The sequence below is a fragment of the Phoenix dactylifera genome, chromosome 8 (genome assembly GCF_051530095.1).
Source record: "Phoenix dactylifera cultivar Ajwa chromosome 8, Ajwa_hap1_PhDact_Kaust_v1.1, whole genome shotgun sequence".
Taxonomy (NCBI): domain Eukaryota; kingdom Viridiplantae; phylum Streptophyta; class Magnoliopsida; order Arecales; family Arecaceae; genus Phoenix; species Phoenix dactylifera.
In genome coordinates, this window is record NC_143197.1 from 10138406 (window position 1) to 10163615 (window position 25210).

General features: G+C 38.4%; 3 protein-coding genes across 6 annotated transcripts; 2 read left to right on the top strand and 1 right to left on the bottom strand.

Annotated features, from left to right (window-relative positions):
• The first annotated feature begins 1024 nt into the window (after positions 1-1024).
• LOC103715276 (small ribosomal subunit protein eS21-like) lies at positions 1025-5657 on the top strand. Its single transcript, XM_008802851.6, has 4 exons — positions 1025-1155; positions 1775-1883; positions 2077-2209; positions 5419-5657. Exons 2-4 carry the CDS (start codon positions 1834-1836, stop codon positions 5482-5484), a joined length of 249 nt encoding a protein of 82 aa, XP_008801073.1. The 5' UTR covers positions 1025-1155; positions 1775-1833; the 3' UTR covers positions 5485-5657.
• Positions 5658-7307: 1650 nt separating this feature from the next.
• On the top strand, positions 7308-13419 carry LOC103715275 (small ribosomal subunit protein eS4-like). Of its 4 annotated transcripts, none has more exons than XR_015967927.2 (6): positions 7308-7510; positions 10162-10239; positions 10327-10506; positions 10615-10713; positions 11309-12434; positions 12799-13419. XR_015967927.2 is itself a non-coding variant. In XM_008802850.6 (5 exons), exons 3-5 carry the CDS (start codon positions 10450-10452, stop codon positions 11738-11740), a joined length of 588 nt encoding a protein of 195 aa, XP_008801072.3. In that variant the 5' UTR covers positions 7308-7510; positions 10162-10239; positions 10327-10449; the 3' UTR covers positions 11741-13419. The 4 variants fall into 4 exon arrangements, 2 of the variants coding, with proteins under 2 accessions (XP_008801072.3, XP_088558858.2); XR_015967928.2 differs by having other exon boundaries at positions 12864-13419; XM_008802850.6 differs by having other exon boundaries at positions 11309-13419.
• Positions 13420-19158: 5739 nt separating this feature from the next.
• On the bottom strand, positions 19159-20965 carry LOC103715274 (uncharacterized). Its single transcript, XM_008802849.6, has 3 exons — positions 20705-20965; positions 20551-20626; positions 19159-20464 (listed from the first exon to the last, which is right to left on the bottom strand). Exons 1-3 carry the CDS (start codon positions 20960-20962, stop codon positions 19527-19529), a joined length of 1272 nt encoding a protein of 423 aa, XP_008801071.5. The 5' UTR covers positions 20963-20965; the 3' UTR covers positions 19159-19526.
• Positions 20966-25210: the final 4245 nt, after the last annotated feature.

Consider the following 25210-nt stretch of genomic DNA (forward strand, 5'->3'; position numbering starts at 1 on the left):
CGATCCGATTCGAGCCCTACTATAGTGTCTTAAAAGTCAACTTTGATGGCTCAGTCAGAGGTGAGAAGGCTACGGTAGGGCATGTTATTAGGAATCATTATGGTTGGCTAATCATAGCAGTGGGTAAATTAATTCCTAAAATTTCAATACCATATGCAGAGCTTCTTGCAACATGGTATGACATTTATAAAGCCCTTCATGCTTACAAAGCACTTAAGGTGTGGGTTGAAGGGGATTCACCCACTACCATCTTCTTGATAAACTCCTTTTCATGTATATTGCATGCTAATCCACTCTTGAAGGATATTTGGCAACGGAAGTCTGTTGCTATCACTTTCTAGGCATCCCATGTGTTTCAACAAGCTAATTAAGTTGCCGATTGGGTTGTAGCTTAAGCAATCAACTATCAGGAGGTTTTGTATCAGGATTCTTCCTTTGTCCTATAGTATTTTGTTACTTGATGCATTCATTACAAGATACTAACTTTTTCTTCTATTCTTTAGGCCTCTGGTATACAAAAGCAATTTTTTTTAACATTAATACCCTTATAAAAATTTAAATTTATATGAATATTCTCTTAAATTTTATATTTATTTATATACCCTCATAAATCACTATTTTTGCACAAATGCTCTTACTATAACGATGCTTCTAACACCATCAATAAAAATCATATTAATTTTAATTAAAAATAAAATAAAATTTTAAAATTATTTTTTTATCCTCCATGACGATTGTCTTATAAATGTTTCTTTTTACACATCTATCCATTAAAAGTATTTACTTATTTTAATTTGAAACCGTTAATTTTTTACTGGCATTTGATGACGTGGGTATATATACAAAAATAAAAAAAAATAGCAAAACAAGTATTTTATGAGAATATATATATAAATATTAATTTTGGGTGAGTATTTATGCAAAATTTGATATTTAGTAAAAAAAATAAAAAAAAGAAAGGGAAAAAAAAGGGAGAATGGACTCGAGTCTCGGCCCAAAGCATTCGCTGCGCCCATCTCGCCTCGTGTGAAACTCTTCAGACTCGCACGAAACTAGGGTTCTTAGAGTATCACCCATATAAACGATTTCCAACGTATCTTCCTTCGCCCTTCCGCTCCGAGCGCTACCGCGTCACCCTCTTCACCCTCTTCTCCGGTACTCTTTATCTCAAACCCTAGCAATGATATCTCCTGTATTTGCGATTTAGGTTACAGATTCGCTCTTTCGCTATAACATTTTGATATCCGGTTAGTCTTAAACTTGTGAACGACCTAAAGTTACGTTTTTTCGATTTTCTCTTAATTTTTGGATTGCTTTTTGCGTCAAGTTAATGCTTGGGAGTTGAATTGGACTATAATCATCCATAAGTCACACGCGAAATGATAAAGAACCAGAGATTTCTAGATCCATATCTCTGTATTCTTTTAATTTGACGTTAGAGTTCTACTTTACCTTTTGTAATATTGCAAACTAGGATTAACTCGTGGCCTTAATGCGTTGGTAGCTTTTTATGCAATTCTATTGTTTTGATGTGAAACTGAACATATTGGATCTACAAACATTTGGTGTTTTTTGTAGTCCTTCCGAGTAATTTGTCTTGAGCTATAATAGGCAAAACTGGATTTTTAAGAGACCAGATATGGTGCGCAGTAATGCAACTCTTTGGATTTTATATGGTTGGAATACATGATTTCGTAACATAATTGAGCAGGGAGCATTATTGATCAATCTGCGTCGATTTTGACTCGGAATGTGTTGGCATGTATTCCTTCAGGAAATTTTTCATCATTGTTTGCACTTTGCACTGAGGTTTGCGGCCAATCAACTGACAAAATGCAGAACGAAGAGGGAAAGATGATGGATCTCTACATCCCCAGAAAATGGTACAGTTTGAGGGGTCCTTCAACTTTACCAATTTGGAATTTCTATTCTTTCATACTTATACATAATTGAAGATGAAGGTATTTATTTTGTTAATTTTTCCCCTAGCTGACCTCAAGTAGTTGGGTTAAGGGTTGCTTGGTGATTATGGTATTTTTCTAATGTCTTTCTATCTGTAAATCACTGTTCTTGCAGTTCTGCCACGAACAGGCTAATTACTGCGAAGGACCATGCCTCAGTCCAGATCAATATAGGGCACTTGGACGAGAATGGGGTGTACACTGGGCAGTTCACCACGTTTGCTCTCTCTGGTTTCATACGGGCTCAGGTATTTGCTCCTTTCCCTTGTGTATTTTATTGGTGTGCTATATGCTTTTAATTGCATTCATATTGGAAAATATTTTTTAATTGTTTTCGCACTTTAACAGCATATTGTTCTTGAGGGATGTGGGTCCATTTAGCTCAAATTCTTATGGAAGATTTGCAGGAGCATGTTAGTCTGTCTTCTGGTATCTGCCAAGAAAATCTATGAGTAGCATGGTTTCATCATACTTTGAGGTTCTTGACATAGCATAGATGCATAGCTCTATCATATGGAATGACCAAAACTCTTTCAGTCTGCCGGTAATTAGCAAGTTTTTGGAATTTCAATAGTTTTTCTTGGTTTATATAACTTAGTCAATCCCGTATCCTTTGGGAAACATGTTTGAGGTCTACAAGAGACATTTCACGGTCGGTCCAACTTCTGAAGTTTTAAGGTTAAGAATTAAAAGTAGTTAGAAGTTGCAAGTGTCATTTTTTGACGAAGTGATTTCATATTTTGTTGTATTTTGGGGATAAGAGTATTAGCTAGGTATTTCTCATGATGGTATTAGCAAGGATCTCTGAATGGCTAGAAGAAAAATTTACAAGCATACTACTTGAGCATTTTTGAGTATTGCATGAAGTATGAGTTCTTTTGTGGCGGATTTCACAATTCATTGTCTCAACTCTCATCTTACTCCATCCTTAAAAAGAAAAAATTCTAGTCTCGTAGACTATGCAGAGATTCTTACTTCACATGTTCTAATTATTCACCTTTGGCATCAAATCCTGTATCAGCCTATTAGGCATTTTAGGGTATCTCAGGGGAGTCATATCTTTCTGTCAACTCAATCAGCTGATATGGGCATCAAAGTAGATGTCATTTACCATTCTGTCAGACTATACAAACTTGTGATTATGTCTCATTCACTTCTAATATATCAGTTCTCCTTATCTCCTTCCTCTCCTCATTTCTCTATTTATTTTTTTTCTATAATTGATGATTTGCTGTCTCATTGCTCCATCATTGAGCTTACTGGACAATTAAAATAATGCCTAAAGGAGAAACACCTGAACATGCAATGGGCATGCCTCAAAGCACTGGCAGCAACTGAACCTTATCCAATCAATATGGTGCTGAGCATGGGCTGACCATGGAGCACCCCGGCGCTCGCGCCCAAAAAAGAACTGGACAAAATTTTACAAACACTGGATACTAACCTTTCATAATTTCTGCCATCATTTTTGATTAATGCTTGTTGATGGTTATAGATGAGCTTGTCTAGCATCCATAAATACATGGGAGTTTTAGGATGTGAAGGCTAGTCACTAAGTTAAACACCTTTTTTCTCTATCATGCACCCTGTACTGCATGTGTTACTAGTGGAAGAAGGAAAGTTTTGCTGCTAACTACTAAGTCCAGAACATACCTGCTTTACTCCATTACCTACTCCTATACCACTTCTGTTACTAGTATAGGATTTGAAGACTAGTCACTAAGTGCTAAACTTACTATTTTATATCATTCACTCCTGTTCTTTTGTTATCAAAGAAGAATTTTCATTCTGTAAAAGCCATCCTTACAATTGAAGCACTAGAAGATACTTAGTTTTGTCCATTATTTACTCCTGTAATAGTTAATGCCTCGCTCATTTTTACTACATTTTATCTTGATTCCTATGCTACTCTTGTTACTGGTGGAAGAAATTTTAGATTGTGAAGTTCAACGATTACTAGAGCATACTTACTCTACCCTAACATTCACTTTTATACTACTTTTTGTTCCTCATACTTCATCTTTGAACTAATTAGTAGTAAGCAAGACCCAAAGTATGTCAAGCCTGACCTTTTGGTTCAAAGACTAGTCATTAATTCTGTCCGTTGTAACATAGATAACCTACTTTACTATATCCATTCTTTTACTATTTCTGTAGGTATTCTTATCTTCTCTATCTTTGCTTTGATTGATATTTTGACAATTCAGAATAAGCCAACCTGATCTTATGATCTATCATTGTTTATATCAAGGGTGCTTTTGAGAAGCTTTTGCACTACCTTCATCACTTTTTTTAACCCATAGTTGCATCTCATATTTCAAAGGGCATGTTTTGATTTTAATGGTACATGAGCAAGTTGGTCTATATTTTGAAACTATATCATTCTAGTCTTGCCTGACATCCACTGTCATATCTCCATTCATGTTTTGTCTATCCTTTTGTGCTTCCTGACAAACTCCAAGTCATACAATTCAACTGGATTTTTTGCATTTTCTATAAAATTTTCTCTTGTTTGCCTGTCATCTTTCACTCTCTGTGATGAGCACGTTTCCTTGTTTTTGTGATGCTATAATTCCTGATTTCGAAATAGCTGATTGTGTTATTCAGCAGTTAGTTTTTATTGTTCTAAAATTGTTATTTTTGTTTTTTATATTACTGTCTGGAGTCTAAACTATTTTAGATTTTACTTTTCCTAGCTATGTTATTTTGAAACTAACAAATTTCATTGTTAAAAATACACATATTATGAGAAGGACATCTGACAGTCTTCCATCTTTTGATGTAGTTGATGGTTGCAGTTTCTTCAGTCCTGAATTTTCACATAACTTTTCTAGTGGCAAATATTCTTTGAATTTTTTGATAGGTGCTGCCAAACTTTTGCTAGTGGCGTGTATTTTTTTTTTTTTTTAATTTACTTGATAGTCGCTAACGCCCTGGTACTCACTTTCCATTTTAGTTTACATATATCAATTCTATTGAATTCATCTAGTTCATGTAGCAAACAGCCAATCACAGCACCAGGAAAGGAGTTCCGGAGAGGGTATTACGATAGGTAGCCATATGTATTGCTTCCAGTTATTCATTTTTTTCCTCCTTAAATCCATTATTCAGAAACTGCTAAAAGTATTGGTGGAGACATATTTGAGAATATTTATAATTATGGTTATTAGTGGAGACACTTGCAAAACTTTTCATGTATATTTGAGGTCCATTCTGTGATATGCTTTACCATCGCTGTTTCTATTTCTTTGCTTGTTCTCGTGTCACTTTCTCTTGTACAAGTGGAATGCCATTCAAATCAAAGTCAGCTGTGGTGATGCAGTTATAGATGATGCTCATTCCATTTTGGTTTTTGACATGTTGTGTATTAGATGTTTTATCTCCCCATACACTTGGTGTATAAAACCTAATCTGCTCTTTGATCTTTGTGCTGGTCTTGCTGTTGGTTATTTTGCAGGGTGATGCGGATGGTGCTCTGGACAGGCTCTGGCAGAAGAAGAAAGCTGAAGTGCGGCAACAGTAGGAACTGTTCTGGATTTTGTTTGATTAGTAGTCCTCGATATGTTTTCTGTCATCAAGATTTTGTCCTGGCAAAAACATTTTTATCAGCTATTTGGCATGACTTAGTACCTAATTAGATTCAAGCCTTCCTTTGGGTACCTCAATTGAAACTTGGAGATCGAACTTCTTATTTCATATGTACTCTGTGCTGCCTTACCTTTTTGGATATGTTTGGTTCTACTTGTCGTTCCTCAGTTGATCTTCAAGTTTGTTATTCTTGAAGATGCTCTTCAATGCTTTCCTATGAAATCATGGATGTTTCTAATGATACAAGTGCTGTTCCCTTGTGACCGAGTATTGTTTGGTTTGTGAAAAAAAAGAAAGCGGAAAGTGTGGTTGACTCTTGTTTAGTTCGAGTTTTTAAAGAAGAGAAATAAAAAAGTAGCATTTTTATGAAAATGAGATTTTTATTTTTTATGAAAAAGATAAATCCAAGAGGGATACAGGAATTAGGATTTTTTTTTTCAAGCTACCATTAAAGCTATTAAAATTCATGGACAAGGAATTGAGTAAATATTTCAAACCAAGTGAACTTATGGGTCAATTGGACCTGGCCATGCTTTGATTGAACAATTGTTCACTTGTTAGATAGGCTCGGCTAGATGATCAATCAATCTCCATTTGAAATTGAGTTTGAATTACCCGAAAATCATAAACAAACAAGCAAAGCTGGAATTTGAAAAATATAAACTTGGTGGAAGAATGAAATCATATTTAAATGGGTGATCTAATCCATGAATCTCATAGAATTTTCAGATTAATCGTATAGAAACGACCAATCAAGCCTTAAACATGATTTCAGGATGAACTTAATTTTGTCTCAAGCATAATTAAATCATCTTGGCTTGAGTTGGCCCAAGCACATTTGAATGTTGTCGCAAACTGTTTCTTGGTTTATAATTATATTAAGCACTCAACGGTTTTAGAAACGAGTTCGCATGTTATTTGTAGTAGGTCGTCCTCTTTGCCCGAGAAAAGTTGTGCTAGATCACTTGGATCATGGTTTGCCATACTGCCCTATACCGATATAGAGCATACTGTACCATATCAGAAGAAAGCCGGTACAAAATATACTTTCAAGTCGGTATATGTGAGGACTCATGTAGATGTGTATTTAGTCCCATGTCGGTTATTTGCTGGATAGATCTTGGGTGCTTGTACAAAATTAAGGAACCCAAATTACATCTTTCGACTAGCTTTTTTAGATGAGATCCTAGGTTGTTACAAATGGTATCAGGTGACTCGGCCCATAACCCATATGGATTAGGGGACACTGCAGCATGGATCCATTAGAACTGGCCACAGGTCGATCGTGGTGCTTGGGATTAGATTTGAATGAATTTGAACCCTTAGCTTGACAAGGACATCAGGGCTTAAATGGAGGAGTATGTGAGGATCCGTGCGGACATATGTTTAGTCCCATATTGGTTATATGCTGGGTAAATCTTGGACACTTATACAAGATCAAAATACCCAAATAATATTTTTCAGCTAACTTTTTTGATGAGGTCTTGGGTTGTTATAGTACAAGCTTCGTACTTCCTGTACCAAGGTGTATTGCCCCTCACCGAGGTATACCGCTCCATACCGAGATGTACCGACCTGTATCGAGGCGTACCAAGGTGCATATTAGTCTGTATCAAGATATGTACCGGTCTATATCGAAGCATGATGGGATAAAAATAAAAAAAATAAAAATTTATTTTGATAATAAAAATATATTCGTATCATATTATTTTTATACAGCACCTGCTACTGAGATTGCGGATGTTGGCTCAGACAGTCCCCCCAGCAAACCAAACGAACCGGTTGAATCCTCGGTCGGGGTCACCCTCCGGACCGTCGGTATTTATCAGGGCAATCTCGTAGCGAGACCGTTGTCGTAAACCCTGGTGTTTATGTACTTGCTCTCCTCGAGTCGAACGAGAACTCCGCGCGACTTCGAGCTCTTCTAGCAGGAGGAGAAAACCGAGACCTCGTACAAAATGGTTCGGTTTCGTCCCTTCTTCCGATAGCAATGATGTTATCTGCGTTACTTGATGCAGTTTAATTTTATGATTGCGATCTTTTCTTCGCCATTTCTTTTGTTTCGATCTTGGGTTAGGGTTTGCAAGGCATCTCCACTCGATTTAAGGTTTTGTTTCCAGTGCTTGTTCAATGTTTGTGCGATCTAGCAGGCGATTGCGCGTTTTTAGGGTTTTCAGAAGCCAAAAAAAAAGAAAAGAAAACACCACTTTTTTTTTTTGGATAGAATGTTTTTGTGTTTTAGACTAGAAAAATAGGGTTGGATCTCCGTTAGTGTCTGTTCATGAAAATTATCATTGAAAATAAATCTCATGTAAAATTATCCTGTAAACTAAAGCAGAAAAACGGAGAGCTTTCTATTGCTGTTGTGAAATTGGTGTGTGCATTCAGCTTGGTGCATGATGTTTTTGGATATGGAACCTTATGGTTTATATTTAGCCAGCTTAAAATTTGGAAAAATGATGGAAGATTGGGAAAAAAGTTCCTTTTGTATACGTTACTTAAGATTTAAACAAAATGATGGACCTATGTTGATATTTTTCGAATATTGCACACCATAGGATACTGTTGTTCTGTTATGTTGTTTAGTTGATATCAAGCTGCTGCAAGCAAAACATTGACAATTGGGCTAAACAATTTTTGTTTTAGGTCTATCAAAATACGCTACATCTTGTTATATACCAAACAAATTATTATCTAGTATGCTTGACTTTGTTGAGCAATATGATAGCAGTGTTATCAAAAATTGTTGTTTTTGGTTTAACATTTTCTCCTGCAAACTTTATTTATTGTTTTTTTTTCAAAAACAAAGCTATGCAATAATAACTTTGCATGGCTTTTATAAATTGGAGAGTGTGTTTATTCTGTTACATAAATGTTACCCTGTACCGAGTTCAGTTCCCTTCCAATTTGAAATGTTTCCTTGTTCATTCGTTTTGAAGTATGAATCCCTTATCGGCATGATCTGCCGTACCGGTCCGTACCGGCCGGTACCGGATCAGCATGGAATCCGGTACCGGTAGTTTATTGTTGAAGAACTGGTACGGAACCGGTACGGGACCGGTTCGGACCGGTACGCCACCGGCACGGGACCAGTTTTGTACTGGTCCGGGCCGCCACCGGTACGCCGACCGGTACCGGTACGGTGGACCTTTCTTATCGGTTTTCCATATGATTTATCTGGATGAGCACTTCCAGATATTGGATCTAAACTTATTTTGTTGAATGACCAACATAGCGAATTCCGGGTGAGTCTTCTTCCTTTTCAACTAATAGATTCTGGAACTTTAACTTCCTTTTGAATGTTGTAGATAGGCGAGATGATGGCTCATTTTTCTAACTGCTGTTTTTAGCCCTTGGTTAGCCATATAAGCTTGCAATTGAAGATTTTTTGTTTTTATTCGTTTAATTGGATTCATCCCTCTCTTTTTGTTGTCTGAATATTGATTGAAACATGCAGTAATTTTTACAAGCAATATCGAAATTTTGTCCGTGTGCCATCAATCAATCAATTTTTCTATTGCTTTGTATATGCCATTTGAGCTACACCAGCTTGTTCTTAGAATGGAAGAAGATGGATTGTCCAGGGAAAATACCCTTTTTTGTCTAGTTTTACTTGCTGAGTTTTTTCACTTGATTTAGATTTATTTTTTAAAACATTTTTGTTTCCCTAGAATATTCTGATTTTAGATTGAGAAAATAAGGGTAGAACCTTTGTAAGTATCTGTTAATGCAGATTTGGCTATTTGTTTGATGCAATGAGTTTTTTGAGGATCCATATATTGCTGTTCATTCTAAACATCCTTGAGCATAAATTTAATGTGCAAGTATCTTCTAAACTAAAACAGAAAAAAAGAGGGAGCTTTTTGTGGCTCTTGTGAGATTGGATCATTACTATGTTCGTGCGTGATGTTGTTGTATACGTGACCCCATGCTTTTTATCTATCTTAAAATTTTGGAAAAAAAGATGATGGAAAAATTGAAAAATATACGTTCCCTTTGTATATGTTGTTTAGGATTTGGAAAAAAATTGACGGATCTCTCTTGTTATTGGTGTGAATTGTACACCCTAAGATGTTCTTGCTATTATATGTTGCCAAGCCTATACCAGACTTCTGCAAGCACAACTTTCACCTTTGGGCTAAGACAGATTTGTTTTAGGCCTGCCAGAATAGGTTATGGCTTGTTATACACCAATCAAATTATTATCAAGCGAGATTGACTTTTTTGAGCTATGATGGTAATGTGATCAACCAATTTTCCTGTCACTTGATATTTGCCTTTTAAGCTAGAACAGCTGGTTCTTAGAAATGGAAGATGGATGTTCCGATCAAATACCCTTTTCTTGTCTGGTTTTACTTGTAGCTTATTTTGTTTGCATGAAAGCTCAATGTAAAAGGTATGCTGTTATTTTATTTTCAATTTTCTACTTATAACTGCAATATATGTAGTAGAAAGTCTGGCACCTTTTCTCTTGCGGGTGCATCTACAAGCTCCCAGTCATTTCTGATGAGCAAACGTTCAATATCATAGTGCTAGTCCATTTTGAAGTGATAAATACAGTATATCTTTATCATTTTGCTTTTGGCCTAAGTCTATGCTTATTTTACTTCAGGCGAGGGGTTTGAAGAAGCATTTGAAGAGGCTTAATGCCCCAAAGCATTGGATGCTGGACAAGCTTGGTGGTGCCTTTGTAAGTCAACATGCATTCACCTCCCCTCCACCCCCCTCTCCTATTTCCAGCCCACGCTTCTTACCGTATAAAGGTGTTATGTGTTAGGCCCCGAAGCCATCTTCCGGTCCACACAAACCAAGGGAGTGTTTACCCCTCATTCTGATCTTAAGGAATAGGTTGAAGTATGCTCTTACTTATCGTGAAGTAATTCAATTCTGATGCAAAGACATGTCATGGTTGATGGAAAGGTCAGGACTGACAAGACCTACCCTGCTGGTTTCATGGGTATGCATATTGATCAGCCATAGTTCGTTATTCACTTTTCTATGGCACTGTTTAGGAATTATTAATCATATTTGTTATCTCTATGCTGTTCTATTCTGTAATTTGCAGTATGTTGTATCAATACCTAAGACTAATGAGAACTTTCGGCTCCTTTATGACACCAAGGGAAGCTTCCATCTCCACTCAATCAAGGATGAGGAGGCTAAGGTCTGTGTCTAAATATCTTTTCATGTTGATGTTTGCATCGATGCACCATAATGTATGATTGTTGAATTATCAAAAGAAATCACTATTTTGCTTCACTGCCTCCCCCCTGTGACCTGCCCTCTTTTTTTTTTTTTCCTCCTCATAAGTTGCCTGTTCTAAAATCAACAAACATGCCTTTGCTTTCTCAAACACTATAACGTTTCGATGCAAATTGCTTTTTGATCAGCAATCGTTAGTCTTAAACTTTGCGACTACTATAATCTTTTCCTTTGCTTGGTTCTTTGCTGTTGAGATGGTTTAATTTGTGTTAATTTTTGACCAATCAATGCCTAACTGCTTATAAAACTATTCCACCCATGTAAAGTATATTTTACATGCTAGATACCATGCCCTTGATCTTCCTGAAATTACTGAGCAATGAATTGTCATAAAGATGCACTGGAAGTCTGTCTATCAATGTTCTGTTCAAATGAATTCATTTCAACACTTGGATCAATCTCAGACTACTCTTTGTATCTTTTAACACATTTAGCAAAAAGGTTTTTGTTGTACAGTGTCTTAAATACTCTTTGTTTTTGTTATCTTTCTGTTCAAGCTATGCAAGGTCCGGTCTGTTCAATTTGGTCAGAAAGGCATCCCTCATCTGAATACTTATGATGGTCATACAATTCGTTACCCAGACCCCCTTATTAGAGCCAACGACACCATTAAGCTTGATCTGGAGACTAACAAGATTGTAGATTTTATCAAGTTTGATGTTGGAAACGTTGTTATGGTGACTGGTGGAAGGAACAGGGGACGTGTTGGTGTTATCAAGAACAGGGAGAAGCACAAGGGCAGCTTTGAGACTATCCACCTGCAAGATGCACTTGGTCACGAGTTTGCAACTTGCCTTGGCAATGTCTTTACCATTGGCAAGGGGACAAAGCCATGGGTTTCTCTTCCCAAAGGCAAGTGTATCAAGCTCAGCATCATCGAGGAGGCAAGGAAGCAGCTTGCTGCCTCTGGTGCTGCTGCTACTGTCTGAGTATATAGCTTGCTTCCATATTTTGTCTGGGATATTCAGATGGGTTTCTTTGCGGATATGCAAGGAGGATGTTGCCCATCCCTCGAGCAAATTTTGATGGTGCCCACTCTGTTCAAGTTTTGTTCGCTTTAGAATAGGGATGTCAGACTTTTTGGTGATCTTAAATTTAATTAACAGCAAGATGTTTGCATGGTTTCTTGTTTACTCATTAATATATTTGATTAGATCTGTTCATATAATTGTTTTTATGACTATTCGAGTAGTTTCTTGCTTATCTTATTTGTTAGCAGTTCTGTGATGCTTAAATCTTAGCAGCAAATGTGCTGCTGCTGCTTTCTCATCTTTCTCATCTATTTTCATTCTGCCATTGTCTTGCTGTTGGTGCCCTTAGACCTTGCTGGTGTGGCTGCTTGTTGATGCGATCCTGGGAACAGGGAATTGTGGTGTTGGTAGGGGCCATGATGCCCTGAGTTCTCCGGTAAATCGGAGACCACTTCTTGATGGTGTGATTGTGATCGGTGGTCCAAGGCGCGGGGATAAGAGACGATATGGACTCGCGCGCAAGAGACAGAGCATGATGCACCATAAAGATGAACAGACTGTGTGGTAGGGATGAGACCACATTCACGTACTGCCAAAACTGCAGGCAGGGGAGTTGGAGGATGAAAGAAACCCGTGGTTTATCGTTCAGCAGGTGATAATTTTTTAACTATAATTATTTTTCTACTATACAGATGGATTTGTAGAAATATTGTTTTTAGGATATAAAGCTCACACTTTCTGTACTTCAGGCTGCACCCTAAGTATGCCCATATATTTACTAATTTTGTGTGTGAGAGAATGAGGTTGTAAGAAAGAAGAGAATGAAGAGTTGTCTGTATTATATATAAAAGTGAAAATATTAACTCTTTGTGAGAAAAATGTAGTCCAAGTTTAAAAATTTTAAATGAAGTGGCTCTTCGTTGAGAAAACCAAACGGTCAAAAATTTAAAGAAACAAGCATCTCTAATGGATAAGAAAATTAAGAAATATTTTGAAAACAATAAAACTCTTAACAGGGCCAGACATCTGAGAGAACACTAACAGACTAATGGAACCTAAGGCAAGGATTCATCCTGAACAGAGCATGACAAATGGCTCGCCAGAACCAGGAGCAAGATTGTGGTTGCAGCAACTGCAATGGTCGAGAATCACCGGTATGGTACCTGGCCGCGAGGGTTGCTTTTTTGTTTTTTTTGGGTACAACAGCAGCTTACATGTGTTGGGTGTGAGCACATCCCGCTAAATCAGAAAAGATAGGCTCGGACAAAGAAATCAGGACCAATGCAGGATCTGCCCAAGCAAAGCTCTCAGAGTGGTGGACCGCAAAGGAAGCTATCCAATCAGCGGCGCTATTCGTCTTCCTAAAGATGTGCGAAGCTTGAGATAGTCCACACTCTACTAGGAGACTACGAGTGTCTCGGAGCAGCGGTCTGGATTCGACATCACGACGCCGACTCCGGATCCACTCGATCACCGTGATCGGCAAGGGTTGCTCTTTTTTAATGGCTTCATTTCTTAGCCATTCTTTTTCCATGAGATGTGAGTGTTTCAAAGGAGTTGCATAAATGGATCGTGGTTGTCTTAACTCTAGTGATTTGCAATTGAAAATTTAGGGAAATGGGGCTTCTTGTTGAAAATTTATACCTTACATCTTTGAGGATAATACTTCATTAGGTAGTTACTTCGAGCTGGAAGTTCCAATGCTTATTATCCAAAATTGTTTAAAAAACCTTTTAAATTCTTATGTAGTAATTAGCTGTTTGGAAACTTCTACATTATTTAAAAACAAAATAATATGAAGAGGTGCATCGCTTCTAAACTAGGTACGTATGTATGCAATGTTTGGACTTTTGTAAATCTATCGGAACATGTAAAACAAAGAACAAATTCCTTTCTTATTCTGAGTTTCCTACTACACTTTATCTTTTCTAGGTACGTTTTTTGATATGCTTTTTTTTTTTTTTGATTAGGCATTGCATCCTGAGATTAGCATTTCGAAGTTGCCATTGCATTTATAATAGGAAAATAACTATCTTCAAGAAAGTTTCTTGGAAATGCCTCCTTTTCTTTTTTTTTTTGCTTAAAGAAAAGGGGAAGGGGGGAGGAGGGAGGAAGGGACAACTTGTTTGCCTACATTCTGAATTTCTGTCCATACCACAACACCATGGCTGGCTTGGGGGCAATGGGGTCGAGCCCGTGGCCAAGTTGTATAAGAACCAATCACATTCTATGTGTTCCAAGTTAAGTGCAAATTGTAACAGATCCACATTGTACGGAAGCACTGGGACCTGGATGATCGGAGGAAGGCAGAGGGTCTTTGGCTCTGCATGAGAGAAAGATAGGGAGGAAAATAGGAGAGAGGAGAAAGCCCTTTAAGCCATTATTAGATCGAAATCCTTCCAAAGAATGGGAGCTATAGGGTGGGCTTTATTTATAGCCTTGAACTTTGGTTTTGTTCAAAACATAAGCTTAACAGAGCCCGTAGCTAAAGATATGGGTAATCTTATTGTTAATCTTGGCATGACAAAAGGAGAAGTTGGCATTACCACCTGAACTTCCAATCTAGATTTCACATATTCCAATTTTGGATTGAGTAATGGTCATGCAGTACCTCTATTCCTCACTCAGTTCCAGTCCAATGTGACAGTAGGAGATTGATGCAATTGATCATGGTTAGGCCATTTATTTGGGCAGCATGCAATTGCCACATTGTGAGTTGCACCAATTTCCTTAGGGAGGACTAAGTGGCGAACAGAGTGTTACAGCATAGCACCATTCTTATGGATTTGAACCCACGCCATTAGTACTAACATGCAGTAAATTTACCAACCATGTCAATTAGAACCTCAATTTTTTTTTGTGAATATCGAAGGTTTGTATTTTATAAAATTGTTGATATATCTGGATCCAAGGAAAATGGGCAGAGGTTTGTTTATTGATGAAAATTTGCATATCATGATGTTAGGAAATGACCGATGATAACAGGTTTTGAGGCGAAATTTTATAGACCAAAAGATCAAAGAAAACATCGATGGACATTATGTGACGTTCGGTGTGTCAATATCATGATGTCAGGAAATGATCTCTACATTTTGAGACCTAGGATGGGTGTCATATTGCTCAGGGCTACAAGAAGATACTAATGGATGATAAATAGAAACTTGTGGTTCGGCTTAACTCATTCCTTACAAGTTTTTTATGAACTTCCACTACTTTCAAAGCACTTGGACGAACGATGAAGCCGAACATTATACCAGAATTCAAAATTTCTTTTTTAATACCGTTGATAAGAAAATATGCAGCTAAAGATCATACTTTCGAGTCCGGCAATTGCCGCAGCTAGAGTGTTCGATAACAATGGAGAATGTATTGCAGAAATTGCTGGAACTTTTGTCAACCTTCCATAAGTCTTTTATACTAGCGGTCGGCACATGAAATATATACGATGAAAGCGAACAACTAGTAGTTCAGTTGATTGGTACTCATCTCTCCAAGTGATAGGATCCTAAGTGATAGCCAATAATCGTCTTATTCTCAAAAAATAAATGCATATAATGGAAGACATGGATAACCAAAGAAATGTATTGCTCTTATCAAGATTTGCCATCTCGTCATCGGACCCTATATTGGTACCATCCCATTACAGTGTCGGTATATACGGTATGGTACGATACCGACTGGTATAGTAAACCTTGGTTATTATCATGTACTTCTTTATTTTCTCTTTCTTGAGTAAAATTAAACTAATTAAAAAAATAAAAACAACAATATTATATTTTCCCAACATCCACAACAACAACAATATTATTATTATATTATTATCTTTTATGTTATTATTATTATTATATTTCCCCAACAGTAACAATAACAACAATAATATTATTATGTTTTCCCCCCACAAAAGTACAAAAATATTTTGTATTATTATTATTATTAACAACAACAACAAAAGAAGAAGAATAAATAAAGTTGACATGTCATATTGTGCATGACTAAAGGACAATTCAATAAGCTGTAGAGGTAGAAACTCAGATGCAACAAGATGGTCTAATTTGGTATTCATTTCACTTTATATTCACCATGTATGCTGCTGATTACATCATTCCACAAATCATGTTGCATAAATCTTTTTCCTTTTCATTATTGTGCTGTGGCTCTTCATGACTTGCAAATGCCATTTGGCATGGCTTATCTATATCTGATGTTTATTCTGAAAGAAGCTCGCTTTCATTTATTTTTTCGGCTTGGGTTATCTATATCTGATGATCACTTCTCTTGACTTGGCTATAGCGACGGATCAATAGACAAGAGTGTTTTTTTCCCCCTTCTTTCTTTCTTTCTTCTCTATGACTTGAGGCAAAGATGTTTCCGATGTCTTTTTTTGTGCTTTTGTCACACTCTCAAAGATATTTTTTTGGAACATAATACCCAAAGGCAATTCCGTATCCAAGAACTCTTTTGTTCTGGTCAGAGCTCCATGGTCCATATCTAAGCTGAAGAAAGAAAATGTAACACTTCGGTCAGATAATGATATATACATGACTTGTTTCTTCATATATCCTTGACATAGAATTTGTGTATTGAAGTATTTATGTGGAGTGTGGACTTGCCATCCTCCTGTCCCATTCCATCATTCAGACCATGCATCACATTCAATTATTCAATCCCCACTTGAATGCAAGAGAAGATAGTCATATGGTTGGATGTGTGAATCTGTTTTGCAGAAGTCGATGGCAGATCTAGTGGTGCCTGCACAAGAAATTCGAACCCTTATTTCTTAAAGAACTTGATCATAAATTGATCTTCCGAAGAACATCGAAAGAGTTATGATAATTAACAACCTTGTATATAACAGCATTAAATTTATTACTTCATCACAGTAGTCCGTTGTGAGTCCAATATATGCTTCATGCACTGCTGATGACTGATTTCATGCACTGTCTGATACCAGCCGCCATGCTTCCCCCTGCCCGGGGGCCCTTCACCTCAGTCCACTGTGATATTTTCGATGTATAATTTAATGATCTTTTGTTACACTGATTAAGGTCAAGCCTACATCGCGTGCATGCAGCCATGCACTCTATGTATGGACTTTGTCTGCATGAACTTGGCCTTTCAAAACATGGATGGCCTCTCAAAACCTTGCTTAATGTGCTCAAAGCAACCTTCCATGGTGATTGGTGGCCATGGTCATATTTTGTCTTATGGGATGATGCTTCTCTTCTTATTTGGCAGTTAAGCAGGCTTGGAAGCTATATATGACTGCTACGTATGGTGCCGAATATTTTGGCAGATGGTTACATCCTAACCACTGGTGCAAGTGGGTTCTACGTTTGATCAAAACGTGCACGCGAGGCATATGATTGGTGTTCACGTATGACCCATTGGTGCTGCATGAAATATTGAATGGGCTTTCAAGGGAGGCATGGTCCTTTTAACAATAGAAAGAATCATTAAAAATGGCTCTGTGTGCCCCATCATCCACATGCATTGCTTCTCAATTAAGATTCCCAAGCACATCTAACTCTAGTTTCGCATCTTTTTGAAAGAAGCCATCGCTCTCACAATGCCATCATGCTTTCATGTCAGCCTTCTGCTTTTCCTTGAAGGCAATTACTAACATCTAGGTTATCTTGACACATGATCTAATGCCTCACGGTGCACCATCTCCTCTGCCGTTCGATTCAATCAACAACGCCCTTCATCGGCAAATTATTAGAAGAAATTAGATCATCTCAATCCAATGCAGGATATATATATATATAAAAAACCAATTTTATAATCATGGATTCCTATATGACCAACTAAATAGCCACCTAAATGTTCCAGCAATGTAAGTGCTTCTGAGGAAAATTTAGATTGTGACAAGGAAAATGCTAAGCTCATCCTCGATTGCAAGCACCATATGTGAGTGAGAGGAATTATAATCTGGTGATGCCATGATTGTTAATACATTTTTCTGGGGAATAATATGAATGTTGTTAGTATTGTTCCCCTCCCATATGGAAAGTTTTATAATGATGAAAAGCTAGGGTTGGTTTAGTGGGTCGTGGGACCAATCATAACAGGTAGATGGATAATATTCATAAGAACAACGAGAGAAATTATATCCTACACCAGGTGCACCACATCAACAATGCACCCTAAAAACAATCCTAGATGAGGTGAGGGGAGCAACAATCCGAGACGAGTGCACGATAAATAAGACATGCATGAACGACACAAGGTGATTGGCATGGTCCACCGCTGATGCGGTGCTCCAGGGGTAAGGCATAATTTCCTGAACAACAAAAAGGGAATAACGTCCCAATGGACACCATCACCATGGATGTGCAATTTCGTGGGCGCATCTAAGCATATATGCTCCTCCACATCCATAGAGAAAAGGCAACTTCGTAGCTTTGACAACCAAATAAGTTTCTCCTCAAAAAGAAGCAACCTTGGTCAATTGGATAGGATAGTCAAAAATAGACAGGTTCCCATACGAAAATGGATCCAGAAAGGCATATACATTACTTCTCATCTACTTATTTCTCAGTATAATTCAAATAACAAAAGGTGAAGAGACCCTCCCTGGGACCATAATGACAATGAACAAAGTACCACCCTCCCTTTACCTTGGCCTGCTGCACTTCAGGAAGGGGGTCTTGTGCTCTACTTTGGTGGTCAGTCTTTATAAAAGAAGGCTTTACGACTATGTACCCTACTGCTCCTCCAGATGGACATATATGCTGTGTTGGGCCCATCACCTGAGGAAGCCTAGGTGGGGCCAGCACATCTCACCACATCTCTATGGGTCCAACTCTACTACCCACCCTACTCCCATTTTCTCACTCAAGGAGGGGTTTCAATATGGCTTGCCCAAAGGAATGTTATTACCTCTAAGTCCTGGTATCAACAATTTCTCACAAGCTGGTCGAACTCAGCCAACAAATGCAGCAAGCCTGGTCAACTAGGAGGAGGTCATACTCCCCTCTTAGGTTTAATAAAAGTACAAGCAAATTTGGTGTGTAATAATGCTACACCTTGTTCTAATTTTCTTTTGTTCTCTCTCTCTCTCTCTGTGTGTGTCTTTTTTTTTAAAAAAAAACTATCACAGTGTGCAAAGACCATGGTCCACCTTGCTAAAGACCCTAAGTCTCAGGTGTTTCATGTTTGCCTTCCTTCCATCAAAATAATTAGGCGAATATACATGGTACAACCAGGCATGAAGGGATCCAAATCCTCTTTACAGATGAAAAGCCCTGCAAGCAAACCAAGCAGCATGACATGACAATAGCCTTTCAACCTCCACCAAGAAATCACAATGAGAGCAGAGAGCCCTCATATCATATTAAAAGAAGAAAAATGAAAAAAAAATGTTAAAAAAAAGGTCATGAAGAAGGAGAAAGAAGGAACTCATTTAGAGCCCTTGAACTTGACATGTTATTACTTGTTAAAAAAAAGGCCATGAAGAAGGAGAAAGAAGGAACTCATTTAGAGCCCTTGAACTTGACATGTTATTACTTGCCTATTGAGAGATTGATACCAACCTCTAATATAGCTTTACAACACAGAAGAGTTAACAAAACCAAGCCAACTCCAATGCCAACACTGCATCCATTATTCCACTCTTAGAAGAAGTATAAGCTTAACATCATCTCACAACGGATATATTCATTTAAATTCCAAGTGCTTTACCTAAAGCAAAAGATGGTAGTAGTACTGGTGCCTCCGGATTCCGGCCAGCCGCCGGCAGCTCTCCTCACATAAGATTGCAAGCATTTGGGTTCTCATCGCTGAACATGTTGTCGTAGGACCCCGGCGGCGGCGGCGGCGGCGGCGGCATCGATGAGCTCGGCTCCAGCGGACCGTAGTAAAACTCCGGCGGAGGAGGGTAGGGTGAGTACGAGTGTTCCTGAGAGACCGGTGGCGTCGGGGCGGCGTACGCTTGGCTTGCGCTCCGATGCGCCGTGTTGTAGCTCATCACGTATGCTGGGTCATGATGGTATACCGGGTAATGGTACATGTGCTGCTGCTGCTGCTGCTGCTGCTGCGGCGGCGGCGGCGGCGGTGGCGGGGAGCTAATGCCGCCGGCGGCCCCCGAATTGTTGCCACCATCCTCTTTAGCTACAGATTCTCCGCCGCCGCCGCCGTTGTTATCGTTGTTCTTTCTCGGCGCTTTCTTTCCCTTCTTCTTGCCGCCGTCGCCGGCGGCCTTCTCGCCATTGGCAGGGCCGGCAGCCTTGTCTGGCGCCGAATTGGAGCCCTCGCCGGCGTTATTTTCATCGGATTTCGGTGGCTCCTTGTTGTCACTCTTGGAAGCTTCGCTGGTGGCTTTCTTGGGCTCGGCGGGCTTGCCGCCGGCGGCTTCTTCAGCTTTGTTGCCATCGCCGGCTTTGCGTTGTTCACTTTTGCTCGCGTCGGAAGAGGGCTTACCGGCGGTATTGAAGGCACCATCGGAGGATGATGCCTTGTCATCAGAGCTTTCACTGGGGCCTTTCGATTTGGAGTCGTCTTTGCTCTGCTTCTGATTCTTGCTGTTGTTGTTCCTGCTGGGATTTGGGTTGGTAGATTCCGTCTCGGGCCAGAGCTCGGCGTGCTTGTTCGACTTGATCAATTTCTTGATGAGCGTCTCGGCGTCTACGGTTCCCGTCACCGTCACTTTGTTTTGGGGAGCATCGATATCAATTGTATAAACACCTGAAACATTTAAGCAAACAAACAAACAATTAAGTGAAGACAATTTGTGGAAGAAAGGCAAAAGATTGGAAAGATCTAGGAGATACCATCAATCTTTTGGAGGATTTTCTTCACCTTCTTCTTGCATCCCTCGCAGTGGATTGATACCTTCAACACCCAACTCTGAACCACCGGAAAGAGTCCATATTGTTAAAGAAACAGAGATAAGAAGCGTCGTAGTTGCAGTAGTAACAAAATTACCTTGTATCTGAGGGGTTCGGATGCTGCTTCCTCTGATGCCATGAGTTTGGGGAGAAGGTTTGGCTGTCGGTGGGGAGAGATGAAGCCGGGAAAGAGAGAGATAGATTTGAAGAATCTAAAGGGACGAGAGAGGGAGAGAGAGAGGGGGGGATTAAAAAAGGGAGAAAGGTTTTGGGGAGTGGGTGATGGGATTAGTTGGTGGATTTGCGACAAAATGGGGCGCACACACATGAAATACAATGGATAGAAGGGGGCCATTAAGGCCTGTCGTGTAATGGAAAAACCGGCCCCTGTTTTTGTACAGCCGCCAATAGACATTTCCAAAACACTGTATGTAATTGTTGGATGATGACCAAAATATGTTCAATCCTTTGGATTATCTTGACATGGTTTATTGGTTGCTGATTTTATTTGATCTGCCAATTAATCAGCAAATAAGTGCTAGGGTTACTAGCACGGCTTTTGATATATCTTAGATATGATAACTCCGATCTAATTTAGAATCCTCACAAATACTCATCTTGGACATGTGGTTTAGCCTGCTAGGCTTGGGATCACCCACTGTACATATCTCAAAACATTTCGAACTTTATTATTTATCTAATTACACAGATCATAAAGCTAACGGCAGATGATGCGACGATGGAGGATGCAAACTAGGCATGTGGCTCTTCGTCCATGAGCCGAATTAATTAGTTACTAACTTTATTTCAAATGTGTTATTTGGGAGAATCTATTGTATTGGAAGATATCTTGTTTTCTTTTTTCAACATTCCTTAGATGGATAATGCCATGGAGACAGCTAATAAGTGTATATAAATTCTATACATAAAAAGAAGGTCAAGAGTGTTGTGAACAAGAAAGACATTACTCCACAATTATAGTTGTCAATTTTTTCATATCATCATTCAAGGTGGATGGTTACAGTTGTGCATAATTGGTATAAGTACTATACGTTTAGGAAGACTGATTGCACGATGTATCCTTTTACAGTTTTAAATAAAGAAAAATGATTAAAAGAGTGCTATTGGGAGATTAGTGTACATTTTCCATCTCGTGTTTTTGACCGTTTTGTATGACATGGATTGGGGATCATGCAATGTGCGTTAATTAGTTTCTAGCAAATTACGCATATGCTTTCTTTCAGAAACATTCTTATACTAGATTGGTCGCAATTTAAGGTTAGATAGCTATTCTTTATAATAAAAAATATATAAAACGAAAGGGTAGTTTTATTCTGCACAAAATATTATGTACGCCATGCAGCATTATCATATTAGATTGGTCGCAATTTGAGATTAGATAGCTATTCTTTATAATAAAAAATATATAAAACGAAAGGGTAGTTTTATTCTGCACAAAATATTATGTACGCCATGCAGCATTATCATATTAGATTGGTCGCAATTCGAGATTAGATAGCTATTCTTTATAATCCAAAATATATAAAACTAAAAGGTAGTCTTATATATCCTCCACAAAATATTATGTGTGCCATGTTATGTGTATAATTATGAGTCCTATCAACCTACCAAAGCATATAATGCCACTTGGTAACTTTTGAACATTAGGGGGTGACATTGCTCCCAACTCGTTCCTTATCAATAGGAAAAGAGAAAAGGCACCCATTGATGCATGCTTTCATCCCTTTTTTTTTTCTTTTTTTCTTTTCATATGGTTGGTCCTTGTGTTTTTCCCCCTCTCTCTCTAGAACATTCCCTAGAGAGAGAGAGAGAGAGGTACCAAAAGGTTTGGTGGGCAAGTAATTGTTGGGTTGGTACTTGTTTCTTTTCTTCTCTTTTTTTTCCTTAAAATTTCCAACGAAGTTGTGGAATATGCCTGCGGATGGGCATCTATCTATACGTGGGCCTCCCCTGAGCGCGGATGTGTTTGCATGCCAACGGCAAAGAGACGAGTGGCATCCTCTCCCGCCTCGTACTTCACCAGTCGCTAGCGTAAAAGGTTGCACCCTAAGGTGGGCTACGAGAATTTTCTTGAGTTTGGATTGATTAAGGTCTCTCTCTCTCTCTCTCTCTCTCTCTCTCTCTCTCTCTCTCAAATAATTCATTCATGCAGATAGACAACTGAGGGTGACAATCCGATCGGGTCGGATCGGATCAAAAATTTGCCAACCCAAATTCGATCTGTTTATTAACCGATCAAAGATTTAGATATAAATCCAATCCGTTTATTAAATAGGTTATTGGATCTAACCTACATAATTCATTTATTAGATAGATCAAGTTAGGCAAACTGAATTAAAAATGTTAAAAGGGTTTTTAAGTTTTGACGGATTAAATAGATTTCATTGGGCTAAAGAGGTTAAATGAATTAGGTTAAATAGGATAGAAAAGAATTAAGCAGATTTTAACAAACTAATTTATGTCAAATCTGAATATATTTACAGTGGATTATATACGGTTTGGATTAACGGGTTAGATCATAAATTCATATTATTCTGAGCCACTTTAAGTTACCAACTCCATTTCTTCTCTTTGAAATGTTAGGTAGAATTACAGGAATGATATTAATAAACTTACAAGAGTAAACTACTAATACAACAAGTCCAGCATCTTATAATCCAGTCCTAGTAACACGTGGAAGTACCTAATGCTAGTGAAGGTCATAGTTTATGAAACCAAGACAAGAATAAACGGTGGGAGCTGACAGCATAATTTGACCAACAAAGCATGCTAAGTTGACGAAAATTTTTCATGCAACATAGTTACACAGGTGACATGTAACCTCTCGATTGATCCAGCGATTGACTGCTTGTAGTTAAAATCATACAACAAGTCTACAGATCGTAGAACTAAATAAATTAAATAAGTAGAAAAAAAAATTAATATATATCCACCAACTATCTTTAATTATAACCTAACCCTGGCAAATATTCAGAAAAACAGAAGCCAGCCTTGCGAGCGCAGCATTACGAAATTAAATAGATAGATTCTAAATACCAGAAACTATTAAAAAAGCAATGCTAAATTATTGGAGAGTGGTGGACGACTAACTGACAAATGACAATGCCCTAAATTATTTTTCAATCTTTTGCTTTGAAGAAGAATAAGATAATGACAGTATATTGTGAACTTCAAAGGATCAATGATCACATGCACTATCATTGCTACGACCTATTAAAAGAGAAGAAGAATGTACTTACTGGGGTCAATCGCAGAGGGAATCATGGCTATCACCCCTTCTACTCTTAGTCCTTCATTTAATCATTGTTATCACGCTTAACCACCACCAGCTAATAAAAAGAAATGTAGGAGGAAAGGAGAAAGAGAAGGCCGTGGTGTTGGAAGAGCTTTTGCTCCTCTCTCATTGCTGCTAAAAAGAGCTTTGTCTTGGAGGGCACTCGGAAAAGAAAGCCTGAGGTGACGCATTAATTGCTCTGGCAAAGCAAAAGATAGGGGGTGAGGCTGGAAAAGAGCGAGAAGAGGTGGATGGTTTCTTAAGGAGGTCTGCTGCCTCGTCATTCTCACCTTTAGGTGCTCAATTCATGCGTCCTTCCCTGAATGCTGTAACCAGGTAAACTATATGCAATAAAGACAAAACATATATATGGAATATTCTAACCCCTCAGAAGCTGTGCTCCTTGGTCGTATTATAATGGTATTCTTACTCCAACCTCATTTTTCACTCATGGGAGAATCTATTAAGATAACCAACTATAGAGTTGTTATCTCTCTCTCTCATACACACATACATATAAAGTTGTTATCATACTCAAATTCTATTATGATTAGATTTATATTTATACACTATACATCCTATTATATATAAGTAATTCATATACAAAATTAGAATTATAAAGATTTTATCTTTTTCGTTTCTTGTTTTTCTTTTTTTTAAAATAGTATTGGAGCAAGGTTTCGATCTTAGAACTTATGGGTTATGGGCCCATCATGCTTCTTGGCGAGCCAAAATCCAAACCTTTTCTTTGGTTTGATAAAAAAAGTTTCCTCCAAGAGAGATTTGTTGGGGATGATAGCCTTTTGTTTTTTGAAATACTTTGAGCAGCTTTTCAGTGTGGAGGGTTGACAAGGCATTCATCCTTGTCGTTGAATTGGGCTGGCCGTAATGGTGTGGTGGAGATGGTGGCTTGCAGCGATAGTCTCCCACTTGGGCTCCTTCTAGTGTTGCTATCTAACACCATCTACTAGCCTCTTGAAAATTCTTTGGCACTGTCTCTGTCACCATCTAGCCCCTCAATTTCTACAGTTTTATCAGCTATGCTTTTCTCTTCCATCACCTTATTCTTCTCCTTTGCCAAATTTCAAAGGCTGGCTCTTTCATCACTACCATTATCTGCCATTGTCCATCATGATTAGGGTTGGGATGTAAGCCCTCATGCTTTCCATCGGTCCAAATCCTTCACCTCCATTTCGTTGGTCCACTGCCTCCCTGCTATGTTCGCAATTAGGGCTTCAGTTTGAAGCCTCACGAGGAAGGCAAACCCTTCCGCCACTTGACCGAAGCCATCCCATGTTCGGATCAAAG